The following is a 15,661-nucleotide window of genomic DNA, read 5'->3' on the forward strand; positions in this document are numbered from 1 at the left end:
ACGCCCAAACCATACATCACTCACAGATTCCCTACTCATCTGCAGAAGAGGAACGACATCATTCTCTGAGGACACGCCCACTTGTGCATTAACCTCCCTAGCGGTACTGACGGACATACACATCAATACAAAACATGCTGTGAACAGTATTGCCATGCATACACATCAATACTCTCCTGCACTGTATGCTAGACCCTTTGACACATTTTGGCAAGTTACAGGAAAATTGAATGCCAGGGAGGTTAACCACGCCTCAACCATACATCATCCAGATTCCCCACTCTCATCTGCAGAAGAGGAAGGACATCATTCTCTGAGGACACGCCCACCTGTGCATTAACCACACCTCAACCGTACATCATCCCCCATTACATTGTAGCACATGTATTGCCTTTGTGTTGACGATACTAATCCACGGGATATGGTATACATGAAGAAAGGCATTCCCAGGCCATTCAGAGAATGATGGCTGAGCAGAGCCAGATTTATACTTTATACCCCTCCCAGGCCACCATACTTGTGCCACCCTCCCCAGGGTTAATGCAAGGCAGTTTTCCCAACGACTCGCTGTAATTTAGATTCAGCAAACACAGAGAGTGATCTCCAGTATCTGTCAAAGGCAACTTGTTAAAAAGACATGATCGCAAAAAAAAAAAAAAATTGGAATAGGCACGCCGCCAGCTGTGTGGATCACACTTGTCCTCCCAGAATGCAGGCTGAAAGATGGGATACAAGTTCTGCAAGCTTGGCTCCGTGTAGGAGAGCCGTGCATGAAGTCTATAGATATTCAGTACTGCCAATACTCCCCTTCACCGGGATACGTATGCTTGCTTTCCTCCCCGGCCATCACTGCACGATGCTCTGAGGCCAAGTGCACACCAGAGATTTTGGATTGTGGATGCGTTTCTGCCTCAATGTTAAGTATAGGAAAAACGCAAACCGCTCTGAAAAACGGCACTTCAGAGCGGTTTTGCAGGCGGTTTTTGTTACAGTAGCTGTTCAGTAACAGCTTTACTGTAATACTACATGAAATCTACTACACCAAAAACGCTTCACAAAACCGCAAAATGCTAGCTGAAACGCTACAGAAAAAGAAAAAGCGTTTGAAAATCTGCTAGCATTTTGCAGATCTGCTAGCGGTTTTTGGTGTGCACCAGGCCTCAGTCTCATGCAGGAAGAATCCACATGCTACAAGCTAATCTGTATAGCAATACACAGCAGCTCGCACTTCCTACTGACGCCCACAGGTCAGCCTCCCTGACATGTATCGCCCACACCAATAAGGGCTTCCTCAGATGTAATGAGTGATTGGATGCATGATCCAAAGCCGGTGGTGTGCATATATACATTTTGAGGTCATATGGCAGAGTGCCCTTGTTTTTAATTAAGGGGTGGGATAAGGTTATGCAGAGTTTTGTAGCGGTTACCAATAAAGTTGTCTGCTTTGAAGACGCTCAAGGTTTTGATGGCATTACAAATTATAGGTCGGTTCACTCACTGATGTAATTGTGCAGCTAATGAGCCTCTGTTTTGTTTGTTAAATGCATTTCAAGTACAGTCCTCCTATATTTCTCTGACCAGGCGACATACAGTATCTCACAGGAGTGAGCACACCCCTCACAGTATTAGATTATACAGTTTCATGGGCGACACTGAGGATATGACACCTTCATACAAAGTAAAGCACTTTTTGGAGGACAGATGTTTTTGCGCATACAGTATTACGTGTGTTCTGCATTTCAGCAGGTCTGGCACTTACTATACAGTCCGAAGTTCTTGGAGAATGACTGAGCGCAGAACAGCTCGAAGCCTTGCGAGACAAAGTAACGCACAGCCCAGGCGTCCTTGTCCAGATTTCCGGAGGCGAATCCTTGGTACGCCGAGTCAAAGAAGGGGAACAGGAATCGTTTCTAGACCGCATCAGAAAGAGGAAAAATCACATGAAACAACTCCGGCATTCTCTGCTGTGACCTCATGGGAAAGGGGTTATTACTTTCTAGGCTTCTGTTGGTGGTTTTATTTTCTTCCTGTCCCCTTTTATTTTTAAAGGACACCTAAAGCGAGAAGTATACTGTATAGAAGCTGCCATATTTACCTCCTGTTAAACAATACCAGTTGCCTGGCTGTCCTGCTGATCTTTCTGATCTGACAGTAGTGTCTGAATCACACACCTGAAACCAGTATGCAGCTAATCCAGTCAAATATTTTCAGAAACCTCTGATTTGCTGCATGCTTGTTCAGGGGCTATGGCTAAAGGTGCGTACACACATGCGACTATAGTCGTTTGAAACTATCGTTCCGATTGTTTCAAACGACGATAGTTTAAAAAAAAGCAGCTAACGACGATCGAGCTAGATCGTTAAAAATGAACGATCTAGCTTGGCAGATTTTTTCCAACGACGATCGTTTGCAAAAGTAGTACATCGTTGGAAACTGTTGTTCGTACTAGGCTTGACATTTCACTATTTCTACATGGAACTTTTCATTTTTATGCGCAAGCACAATAGTTGCTTTACGTGATGTAACGTTCGTTCTAACGATCAAATCGTTACACACTTTTAAAACTAATTTTACTTAGGTCGTTCTTTCATCAATTAAAAGATCGTTCGTCGGTTACAACGAACGATCGTTGTCGCATGTGTGTACGTAGCTTAAAGGGAACCAGAGATGAACGTTTCACACAAAATAAACATATCAGTTGATAGCTTGTAAAGAATAAATGCTCTACCTGATAATTTTGCCGCTCTGGTGTGCCTTTTTTAGTGTTTTTTATCCATTATTGCTCCAGGAAAAATCAAATATGGCCGCCGGCTCATATCCCTTCTCCTTCCGGGTTATATGAGTTGTTCTGGATGTGCTGTCTAGGCTATATGAGACTATGCTGCTATCTAGGCTAAATGCAGCCTTTCATCTATGTGCTTTCATTTTGGTATGATCTGCCTGTAGGAAGTGTCACTAATAATAACTGCAGTTTCATTCCTATGAGAATCTAGTGCACACAGAGCACACAGGGATCATATTACAGCCACAGAGCTTCTCTCTCAGGAGCAGCAGCCCCTCCCAGTCATCACAGCTCTCAGTATGCAAAGCAGAAGATCTAAGCCAGGAGGGGGAAGGCTTGGGCTTGAAAGGACTCCACAGAAGAGTGACTCAGCTATAATGATTCCAGGTCAAACCTCGACTGAATAGTCGGTGGATTCTTATCACAGCTGCTAATAGACTAATTAAGCAGATAACAATGAAACTAAAAGCAAGGTAGGTGTTTACTGTCATGTTCCCACTGATAAATGTAATAAAATACATGAGGGTGCTTCATCTCTGGTTCGAGTATTAGAGGCAGAGGATCAGCAGGACAGCTAGGCAATCTGCATTTTTTTTAAAGGAAATAAACATGGCAGCCTCCATATACCTCTCACCTTGGGTTCCCTTTAAATAGAAGGTGTACAGTAAGCAATTTCAGGGATGGTTTGAGAAGCTGTAACTCATAGTTAAACTCTGGTATGATTTCCTGCAGCCATGGCGGCAACAAGTACAGGAATATTACATTCAGAAGACAGATTGCAAAAAAAAGTACATATTTTGTTGCCCTGATATAGAAGGATTTGTTTTATGGTTGCTAGGAGACTGTACAGACTCCGGTTCCCCTCTTCAGCTCACCTTCATCACGCTGGCGATCAGTTTCCACTCGTCCTGGGTGGGGTCTGTCCCGGTGGGGTTGTGCGCACAGGCGTGCAGGACGAAGATGGAGTGTTCTGGAGCTTTCTGCAGGAAGAACGGTCAGAAAACAGTTATTAACCACTTCAGCCTTCAGTGTTTTTCACCATTATATCAGCGCTACTCCCATTCATTCACCAATTACTTTATTACTACTTATCACAATGAAATGATCTATATCTTGTTTTTTTTGGCACCAATTAGGCTTTCTTTCAGTGGTACATTTTGATAAGAATTATTTTTCTAAAATGCATTTTTACAGTAGTAAGAATTTTTTTTTTATTATTTCTCAGTTTTCGGCCAATATAGTTTTAAAATAATACATGCTACCATAAATAAAACCCATGTATTTTATTTGGCCATTTGTCCCAGTTATTGCACCATTTAAATTATGTCCCTATCACAATGTATGGCACCAAATATTTAATTTGGAAATAAAGGTATTTTTTCAGTTTTGCAGCTTTCACTTTTTACAAGACCATAATTTTAGAAAATATTAGTAATATACCCTCTTGACATATATAAAAAAAAAAAAAAAAAAAAAAAAACAGACCCTAAGGTAACTGTTTTTAATTGTAATTTTTTTTTAATTTAAAGGGGCACTATGGTTAATTTCTTCCTTTTAAGTGCCTTTAACATAAGTATTAGTATGTGAAACGTTGTTAATTACATTTTCGCTGATCAAAAGGTTTTTGTAACATTGCCATTTAAACCTAATGAAGATTTACCTTCCTGACGCCGAATCGGCATAATCCATCCTCATATAGGAGGCATCTGTAAGGCCCGGTTCACATTAGCGGGCGCCGTCCGGAATCGCCGTGCCGGAGCCGGACCGCATGCGGGACGGACGGAACGGACGCACGGCATAGCAATGAAAGCCTATGCGTGCGTTCACATGCGTTCGTTTCGTCCGGACCGGATCCGGACTCCGGCATAAGACCCAACATGCGCTATTTTTTGGTCCGGCTCCTCCGGCAGCCGTATCTGGGGCGGAGCCGGACTGCACCATCCGGCCAATACAAAGCTATGAGAACCGGAGAGCGCACAACACACTGGCTAAAAATCCGGATGTTCTACCCCACTTCCTATGCGTATTGTAGCGGCGATTTTGGATGGGGACACATGGGCAAGCATTTTGGAGTGGAGCAGCAGTGACTTTAAACGTGCTGGAGATGTTGGCAGTATGTCGGAGGTGGAGGTGAGTTCTAAACAGCGGAGGGCCTGATTCCACAGGTCCACCTTCTGCTGACCTCCTAGACCCCAACATTTTTATTTTATTTCTACTAACTTTTGCCAAACGGATCCGGATCGCATCCTGATGAACACCTGATGCAACCTGACCGGATCCGGATCGGATCCGGATCAGAACCGTACGGTTCCGATCCGGATCCGGTCAGGTCATCCGGTCCGTTTGGCAGAGAACCGCAAGTGTGAACCGGGCCTAACTGTAGCATGTGTTCCGAATACTTCTCCCCCCCCCAGCGAGGAACAATCCAACTGCAACGGCACGATCGTACCAGGAAGGTAAATCTTCCGACGTGCCCCATTAGGTTTAAATGGCTAGTGGCAATGTTACAAAAACCTTTGATCAGCGAAAATAAATGAAATTAACAACGTTTCACATACTAATACTGATGTTAAAGGCACTTAAAAGGAAGAAATTAACCATAGTGCCCCTTTAAAGTTTTATCTGGGTATTTTTAGGAGTGTGGGACTTAAGGAGTTAATTTTAAAATATGTGTAGGTCTGTTTGGTGAAATAAATGTAAGTAAGTGTAATTTTAATATTTGGCCACAAGATGAATTTGCACATTACTTTCTTTTGCATACAACTAGTACGCTAAACAGGAAGTAATGCATGGATGTGTTACTTCCAACATCTCATCGACGCCAGCGCTCTGACACAGGGACTTAGATTAATGAATGAGAACTGCATTCCCATTCATTGATCTCTGGGCTAACAGGTGGCAACGAGTACCCCCACAGGTGAATACGCGAATGGCCATGGCAGCAGGTTTTTCACGGATGTAGCTCCTACGTCCAGCATGCATTTTTGGACATAGAAACTATGTCCAAAAAGCGTAGCTGGTTAATCATGTTTTCCGGAAAGTGGAAATTGCCCATCACAGGTAGTTCCATGGTTACTGGATTTGAGATTCGTTTTCAGTATACACTAAAGCCAGACACACATCTAGTGATTCTGATTCAATGGACAAAGCGATCAACTTTATTAAAGGAATCTACTTCAGTATAGGTGATTGAAAGTTGATGGACTAGTGACCCACACACTACAAACGATATCCTATATGCGATTCACATTCGATCTGACATATTGTCTCCATGCTCTGAATGCAAAGATCAGAGTCGATCGAATGACGTGAACAGTAGCAGATTCCTGTGGGATTGACAGATATCTTGCTTGATTGACTAAACCAGTGAAGGCTAACCTTTGCTCTCCAGCTGTGGTGGAACTACAAGTCCCATGAGGCATTGCAATACTCTGACAGCTCTAAGCATCACTCGGGGAGGCAGAGGCATGATGGGATTTGTAGTTTGGTCACAGCTGGAGTGCCAAGGTTAGCCATTGCTGGAGTAAGCTGTCCGATTCAACATGATATCAGCCGCTTTTCACTGATTTCTGGAACACACTTGATTCCTTCTCGATTATATAAAATGATATGATGAGGATAATAACTCTCCATAATGTGATCAGATTCATAAGACTGCTGTCATTTCCTATTTATGTGTCATTAGAACGGCCGTGCCTCATAGGCTCCTCCCCTCCTCCTGATCCCTCTGCTGCGACCCAGCACAATGGGGTAGAGAGGTGCCCCGGGATGTGATAAAATAGCGGTAAAAAATATTAAAAATGAGAAAGGATGAGGTGGCTTACCTCAATGAAGACAATTTGTGTGTAGAACCAACACATTTTATTAATATGCGTAGGCAACGGGTTTCGTGGGTCTGAGCCCACATCCTCAGGCAGCATAAAGGGCCAGAGTAGTTGTTGAGCGAAACAAAAGGCACCTCATCCAACCCCTGAATGGAGTCGGGTTTGTGTACTTCACCTGCCTACAGTGGTTGGTTGCCCGGCTGCAACCTCCCCTTGTGATTATTCCGTCACACTATCCATTCTTGTGACATACTGCAGCACTGGGGCTCCCGTCTCTGTGCTTAGTCTGTGTAGGGTGCTCCCATTTCACCGCCACGGTTTCATGGTGATCCAGCAGTATCTCCAATCCCCCCCCCCCCCCCCCCATGATCCTGCATAAGGCAGGAACAGGAAGTGGATGGTCAGTACAAGCCTGGCAGCCTACAAAACAGCCAAAGCAAACCAATGCCAGCTTCCATGCAAGTCCAATGCAAATGTATGCAGCCTGGAATGTAGTAAATAGGAATCAGCAGGCATAGGATTGGCTCCGGGGCATAACTTACACAGGCTGTGCCCTATGTATGCAGAAAGAATTCAGGACTCGCCACACAAGGAACCTACGCTGCTCTGCGCCCAACGACTGGGCCCCCTTAGCCTCCCCACAATGGCAGGGGTTGGGGAAGCTATGGTTACGCCCCCATGTGGCCCACTATCCAAGCTGTATACAATTTGCATTACATCTGCATGCAAGACAGGATTATTGGCATCCCCTTGACCATCTCACCAGCACTTCCTATAATAGCTGGGCCTGCAGCATTCTCCCTGATAACGGGAGGGAAATTTGGAAGCGGACTGTCAGAATTCACCAATGCCCAGATACATTCTGAAGCCCATAACAAGGGAAGGTGCTCCCTCTGCTTGTATTCTGCTTTCTGACCATACGTAGCAGCGAACAACAAACATGTACGTTACTCAGCCTCACCTCCAAATCCTCCAGCAGCCCCTTCAAGTCCAGCCCCCTCTTAGCAGCGTCCCAGTAGCGGTATGACCTGATGTCCTTAAAGCCGGCATCCAAAAATACAGCATTGTGGTTCTCTGGAGGGCAGACAGGAGCAAGAGAGATTAGGCACACCCTGTAGTGAGCAGCTGCTATATGCATTTCCTGCTAAACAATACCAGTTGCCTGACTGTCCTGCTGATCTCTCTGCCTGCAGTAGTGTCTGAATCACACACCTGAAACAAGCAAGCGGCTAATCCAGTCACACTTCAGAGCACCTGATCTGCTGCATGCTTGTTCAGGGTCCATGGCTAAAAGTATTAGAGGCAGAGGATCAGCAGGATGGCCAGGCAATCTGCATTGTTTAAAAGGAAATGAATGCATCAGCCTCCAAATACTTGCCACGTCAGTTGTCCTTTAAATACCATCAATGCACCAGCAGTCTTGTATGCTTCAGTAGCAGTTAGTATACCGTACTTCAGTATGCCTGAAACTGCTTTGGAGAGGCTCTGAAATGAAACCCTTTTTGCTAAGCGGTTGCAGACGTATCAGAACACAGTTTGTTTTAGGGGAGAGTAGGGATGAGCGGATCTTTGTTTTGTCTTACTACAAACTACAGAGGGCCTTCTTAGTGGGCGTTGGCCAAGGTAGCGAGGGTTAGGTCACCTATGTCTCCGCCTCTCGCCATTGTGCTGCGCTCCATCTTCTCAACACTTCCGCTTCACAGCAGGAAGTCGGGAGTATGGAGAGCATTCCCCAAAACATCACCCTCACCTATCTTCAGATCTTAAGCCTTAAAGGACATCGGAGGTGAAAATAAACTGATGAAAACTAACAATTGCATCTTTCCTCCTCCTCCTAAAAATGATTTTTTTTTTTTTTTTTTTTTAAAGATATCCCATGGGTTTATTTTATATTTAAATCTAGTTTTTACTGCTCTCAGAAGCCATTTTCTGCTAGGAAAGTGTTTTATAGTTGGAATTTCTTATCAGTGAGGGTTACACTGTAGTCACTTCCTGTCTGGATTCAGGAAGGACTGAGTCAGCCACTTACATACCTGATATTTAACTCTTTCAGACACAGAAAAAAAGGAGCACAGCCTAGTTACAGTACTTGTGCGCTCGGCACTGTACATACCCATGTCTATCTCATGTCACATCAGGTATCCTTTAATGACCTGGCTGCAGAGGATGGGGAAACTCATTAGGATCCAGAGGCTTCCCCCGAACTGCCTGCACCTGAACAGCAGAGCGGACCAGATTGGGCTCAGCTATTTCAGCTGGAGCCATCAGAAAGCCACTACAGTGTTTGCGTGGGTTTCGGGTAGTGCCAGCGCTGAATCGCCTCTACTTAGGAGGAACAGGGAAGCTTCTTTAGAATCCAGAGGCTTCTCCTCCTGAGGCAAGTATCCCCCAGGGGCACTTTTTTCACCTTCAGGTACACTTTAAAGTAAACCAGAAACCTGTGAATATAAAGATTTTCTACTTACCCAGGGCTTCCTCCAGCCCCATAAGCATGGATGCGTCCCTCACCGTCCTCCCGTGGTCCTCCATTTAGCAGCACTCATCCCTGGTAACTGGCTCAGCTGTGTCAGTCCGGGTCTACTGCACATGTGCAGAACACCCAGACTGGACCCGACTGAGCCAGTGATTGAGTCCGCAGTCATTGCAGAGGAACGGAGGACGGTGAGGGACGCATCCATGCTTATGGGGCTGGAGGAAGCCCCGGGTAAGTAAAAAAAAAAAACTTTACATTTGCAAGTCCCTGCTTAAGAGCCCGTTTCCATTAGAAGTGGTGCAATGCAGCTACATAGCCGCATCGCACCACGGATGTCCTGAACCCAATGCATGGCAATGGAACAGTTTCCACTGCGTGCAGAGCGACTAGAATCTGCAGATTCTCACACAGCTGCATCCGCCCGCCGCTCCCTCCATACACCTCATCTCCCGATGCCGAAGTGACGTGAACGGCAGCGGAAAAGATGCGAAGCGGCGATGTAACTGCATTCCCATCACAACTCAATGGAAGAGGGCCCCAAGTCTTTATTCACAGATACTTCAAATATACACAATCTTTTGAACTGAGCTTACTGGCTCCCCCTGTCTGCAGGGATAGGAAATGATCTTCCTGCAACATGACACAAAACTCATTATCGATTTAGAAAGCGCTAACATATTCTGTAGCACTGTACAGTGTAAGAAACAAACATGGGGTACATAATACAGACAATGGTATACACAAAATATAGACACTGGTACACAATACAGAATGGGATGACAAATGACAGTGACAAATGTAATGATGAATAAAATGCATAGCAAACTCCAAGACACAAAGGGGTGAGAGCTCTGCCCTTCTGAGCTTACAATCTGTAGGATTGGGGAAGAGCAGATAGAAAGTGGATTCCTCACCCCAGGAAGGAGACGAGATGTAGATGGGGGTCGCAGTGTTATTGTTCCCATTGTACCAGCGCCTCAAGAACTCCGCCCCAATCCGGAGAGCTCCGGTACCGCCCAGTGACTGCACGCCGCCCACCTACAGGACAGAACACAATGTAAAGACATCTCATGAGACAATGCCACATTCACTAAAGACTGGTATAAAGTATACATGTACCTATAATTAAGCCTAATTCCTATTACGGCCTATTGCTGCGCCAGCTGTGCCAAAATCTCCACTGACGTTTTCACTTGTTTTCTAAAGTACATTCACTAAGCATTTTATTAGGAACACCTGTTTATTCATGCATTTCTCATCAGGCAACCATGCAGGTGCAGGACAGGAGCTTCAGGTAATGTTCCCACGAAGCAAACAGAAGCTCCTCATATTACAGTATACAGTGGTGGTATTTAAAGGACCTCTGTTGCGAAAATCTTAAAAATTTTAAATTATATGTAAACATATACAATTAAGAACTATGTTTCTTTCAGAGTAAAATGAGCCATAAATGACTTTTCTCCCATGTTGCTGTCACTTATAGTAAGTAGTAGAAATCTGACAGAAGCGACAGGTTTTGGACTAGCCCATCTCCTCATGGGTGGTGGGGGGGGGCAGGAGGTTCACAAGGATTTCTTTATTCTCTAAAAGCACTTAGTGAATGGCAGTTGCTCCGTTCAACTGCCAAAAAAATGTGCAGCGAGCAGGTAGGCTGGTCAGCAGATTTGTATCAATCTCTTTCAAGGGAGTGGCTTTATAAAAAAAAAAAAAAAATAAAGGCCATGCTGAGAATCTCCTCTGGAGAGATGGACTAGCCCAAAACCTGTCGGTAATGTCAGATTTCTACTACCCACTGGAAGGGACAGCAACATAGGAGAAAAGTAATGTATGGCTCATTTTACTCTGGAAGAAAACGTACTTCTTGTGTGCGTTTTAAATTGTAAGATTTTCGCAACAGTTCCTCTTTAATCAGTGGAGATGGATGTACACAAGCAGGTGCCCAACCACATCTTTATAAAGGCCTTTCCTGGAAATGTGACCTGACAGGTTGCATTTTTAATGCTTTGTACAGCGTAGTTTTCAGTAACTGCCGATTATGATGCTTTCACCAACACTAACACTGCCATCCTCCAATCCGATAGTCCACCTCCATAACTGCATAATAAAAGCAGAAATCACTACATGCAGCGGAAACTGCTTCTCCTTGGAACAGACTCCCAGTTTTGCCTGGGGGTTTCCGGAGGCCAAAATACTGGTAAATCCAGCTACTCAGCTATTCTGACTCAGCCCTAATCCTGCATTATTGTGTTTTTACCACATTGTAAATAAAAAGGTGTTGGGTACTCTAGTGCCATAGAAGGAACAAACTTCTCCTAGCATGTATGTCTTCCCTGACCCAGGAAGTGGAAGCTGTGCTAGCAAAAGAATGCCACTGCTTCACTGGCTGGCAATGAAAGGCTTTCATTTGCTAGCACGGTTACCACTTCCTGAGTGGTAGAAGTATTTATTGTACAGAATCTGGTTACCCGATCTTCCTTGATGGCCGGACTGTCCTCTCCCAGGGCGATCCTGGAAGAACTGGAGCGGAATTCCGGCAGCCCGAGGATTGGGAGGTATTCGTGGTTTAGTGAGTGGTCATTGGCTATCTTCTGCTCCACCTTCTTCACCACCGGCAACACCCACGGCTGAGAGTCATCTGTGCGGTACGCTGCGAGACATCAGAGGTAAACAGGTCAGGATTATCACACCGACTATTGTGGATATCAGCTTGTGATCAAAGATCAGCCTAATAACAGCCCTGGAATCCAAAGTACGCAGCATGGAAGGGATCCACAGTACACAATAACTGCAACTATTACACAACTCACACTTATGAAAAACAACAACATCCAGCCAATCTTACTCATCAATCTCAACCAGAGGTCAGTCCAGCCGTGACTGCCCTCTCACTGTAGTCAAAGCTACAGATTACCCAGCAAGCTCATAGTTAACCAGAACTCCTTGGGGTGTGTAAGGGGCAGAAGGGGACCAAAAAAAGCCTCCTTACTAAAAATGTAATTCTGTTTTGCATAGCATTTTAGTAAGAGGGCTTTTTTGGTCCATTGTAGCCCCTTACACACGCCTAGGAGTTCTGGTTCACTATGAGATTGCTACAGGCCCAGATTTACCTCTCAGGAGCCTATAGTCATAGCACCCTAGACTTCACCCTCCATGCATCTACAAACACCTGCTGAACTGCATTGCAAGTGTGCTGGCTGACCCAGCTGTCACTTCTCCCTTACTTCCCTTGCATGTCATAGGTAGCTGCAGGTGCCCTTTAGTATTAGGTAACTAGAGGAACCTCAGTATTAAGTAGCTAGAGGTGCCTCTGACTGATGGAAGATCTCATCAGTGGAATGCTGAAAGCAGGGTCAGTAACCTCATTTATGCTCCACTTGGGACTCTGCATAAGGAAGGAGGGAGGGAGGCGCTCAGAGCGGGGAATAGCCGCCTTTCCATCATCAGGCGCCTGTAGGCATGTGCCTACTCTGCCTTATGGTAAATCCGGCCCTGGCTTGCTGGGTAATATGTAGCTTTAACCTGCTGGGCGGTCTGGACGAGCTCAGCTCGTCCAGTACCGCCGGAGCCTGCCGCTCAGGCCCTGCTGGGCCGATTTGGCTCAAATAAAAAGCAGCACACGCAGCCGGCACTTTGCCAGCCGCGTGTGCTACCTGATCGCCGCTGCAGTGCGGCGATGCGCCGCATGCAGCGGCGAAAGAGGGTCCTCCAGCCGTCTGAGCCCAGCGTAGCCGGAACAAAAAGTTCCGGCCAGCGCTAAGGGCTGGATCGGAGGCGGCTGACGTCAGGACGTCGGCTGACGTCCATGACGTCACTCCGCTCGTCGCCATGGCTCATTGCGGCCTTCCGTGTTACTTCTGGTCGCCGGAGGCGATCAGAAGAACGCATCCGGAGCGCCCTCTAGTGGGCTTTCATGCAGCCAACTTTCAGTTGGCTGCATGAAATAGTTTTTTTTTTTAATTAAAAAAAACCCTCCCGCAGCCTCCCTGGCGATCTTAATAGAACGCCAGGGAGGTTAAGACTGAAGCGAGATGGTGGTCTTGGCTAGACTCTCCTCCAGTTGAGAATGGGTGTTTCAAGTCCTACTCCATAGTTGATATCAATCTATGCCAGGGTCCCCAAATGTTTTGGGTGGAGGGCTGGGCCAACATGCTTCAGAATGCTGGGGGGCGGAGTATACATAAAATGCAGAAGGCTTTGCGGGCCAGACAGTGAAGCATACCCAGGTGACAACCTGAAGTCCAGTTGGACAGCAGTGTCACCTGATGTGGAATGTGATTGGAAACCAGCAAATTACTGCTTTCTGGCTTCCATGTGGATGGGTGGTGCCAGCACTGCTATTCTGTATCCAGACCACCAATATTAAAGGATACCACAACTGACATGTGGCATAATGAGATGACATGTGTATGACCAGTGCCTAGCACACAAATAACTATGCTGTGTTCCTTTTTTTCCTTTCTCTGTCTGAAGGAGTTAAATATCAGGTATGTAAGTGGCTGACTCAGTCCTGACTCAGACAGGAAGTGACTACAGTGTGACCTTCACTGATAAGAAATTCCAACTATAAAACACTTTCCTAGAAGAAAATGGCTTCTGAGAGCAAGAAAGAGATAAAAAAGGGGGAAATTCTTATCAGTGAGGGTCACATTGTAGTCACTTCCTGTCTGAGTCAGGACTGAGTCAGCCACTTACATACCTGATAATTACCTCTTTCAGGCAGAGAAAGAAAAAAAGGAACACAGCCTAGTTATTTGTGTGCTAGGCACTGTACATACACATGTCTATCTCATTATGCCACATGTCAGTTGTGGTATCCTTTAAAGATATAGCTGACCGCATCTATAAGTAATAGACTGTGTGTGGGGGCCGGTAAAAAAGCCTCAGAGGGCCACATTCGGCACCCGGGTCTTAGTTTGAGGATCATGGATCTATGCCATGCACTGATGACCAACTAATCCGAAAACCGTCTGTATGCATGTTGGATTATTATGGCTCTGTACAATTAACAAGCTGACACATTGCATTGCAGCGGTTCAGGAGGTGTGGCTTACAGGGACATCAAAGGATGATTTGCATATTCAGCAGTGTTGCATTGTGGGAGACCTCATATGCTCACTCCAACCTGAATAATCGCCAATACCTTCTGTTTTAAAGGAAGCCCGAGATGCGTTAAAATAAGAAATGTATACAGGTAGTCCCCGGTTAACGAACGAGATAGGGACTGTAGGTTCGTTCTTAACCTGAATCTGTTCTTAAGTCGGAACACTGTGCCATATCTGTCCCCTGTGCCTCTAGTGTCCCCCTCTGTGTCACCTCTGCCCTTTGTACCTGTTTATACAAGTTTAAAAGCAATTTTTTTCTTTGATTTTTTTTTTAAATCGATTTTCTCAAAAACTACAAGTCCAATTAGAAAACTTTTTTTTTTCTACTAGTTCTACTAGTTCCCATGGAAACAGAGAATCCATGCCGATCGTATCGGCGGGTCGCTCGTAAGTCAGGCGTTAGCAAGTCGGGGACTACCTGTACTTGGGGCATCCTCCCGTCCCCTTCAGGCTGCTCACTCCCTCTCTGTCCGTCTCCTGGATCCTCCACTATGGGTCCCGGTAATTCAGCCACTTGGGGCGTAGTGCGCAGCAATCGCCAGGTGAGTTTTGCTTCTGCCCTGTACTACTGCTTAGGAGCAGCCAGGAGTGCACGCGGCCGGACTGCATCGACTGACAGAATTACCGGGCCCCACAGCTGAGGATCCAGGTGGCGGCGAGGGAGCAATCAGGCTGGGGGAAGGCCCGGGTATGTATACATTTCTTTTCACTCATCTCAGGTACACTTTAAGAAGGCACATCTCTGTATTATTTCTGTTAAAGTTTAGCCAAAGTTTTTTGTAAATGCAGCCACGCAACAGAACTCTCAAATTAATTATTCATCAAAGGTTTACGAAATAAAAGTGCACCCTTTGCAAAAAAAAACAGAAAACCCAACACACGAGAATATGGTAACTGCAGCACCAGTTCTCATGGCCTCATATCCTTCTCAGCCAATTACAGCTGCCTTCAGCCAGCACTGAATTCCAAACACAGACTAATCTCAAACTGCATTTCTTTGTGCTGTTCTCTAGTGTAGGGACTGCCAAGATATTGCCTTCTGCACAACTTATTCACTGCAAGGAGCAGGAGTCCTTATTACTAAATTTCAACATCTGTTCTAAGTTCTAACTCCATGACTGGAACAGGACATTAAACTCCCACCTGGCAGTTTGCCGAGAATACTGTGAAATGGCTGTGTTTTGTATGCATAAACAAGCAAGGTAAAGCAAGTGTATCAAGATATGCAAAGCAAAACTTTCCACATTTTATTAAGTTACTAGCACTGACGTCATCTGCAGCACTGTACAGAGTACATAGTCATGTCACTGACTGTCCCCAGAGGAGCTCACAATCTAATCCTTCCATAGTCATAGTCAAATGTCCTACCATATTATTATTATTATGTATTTATATAGCACTGACATCTTCTGCAGCACATTACAGAGTACATAGTCATGTCACTGACTGTCCTCAGAGGAGCTCACACTCTAATCCTTCC

The 15,661-nt window shown here is 45.4% G+C and overlaps 1 protein-coding gene across 1 annotated transcript in view; it reads right to left on the bottom strand.

Moving 5' to 3' along the window:
• The window catches only part of GOT1 (glutamic-oxaloacetic transaminase 1), a 42,258-nt gene that overhangs the window by 10,586 nt on the left and 16,011 nt on the right, over positions 1–15,661 (bottom strand). The window contains exons 2-6 of the mRNA XM_068257587.1: positions 11,545–11,726; positions 9,994–10,117; positions 7,568–7,680; positions 3,658–3,762; positions 1,760–1,910 (exon numbers count right to left, since the gene is read on the bottom strand). Coding sequence (XP_068113688.1) covers positions 1,760–1,910; positions 3,658–3,762; positions 7,568–7,680; positions 9,994–10,117; positions 11,545–11,726 — 675 coding nt within the window. The remainder of the gene's footprint in view (positions 1–1,759; positions 1,911–3,657; positions 3,763–7,567; positions 7,681–9,993; positions 10,118–11,544; positions 11,727–15,661) is intronic.

Source organism: Hyperolius riggenbachi, chromosome 10 (genome assembly GCF_040937935.1).
Source record: "Hyperolius riggenbachi isolate aHypRig1 chromosome 10, aHypRig1.pri, whole genome shotgun sequence".
Classification (NCBI taxonomy): domain Eukaryota; kingdom Metazoa; phylum Chordata; class Amphibia; order Anura; family Hyperoliidae; genus Hyperolius; species Hyperolius riggenbachi.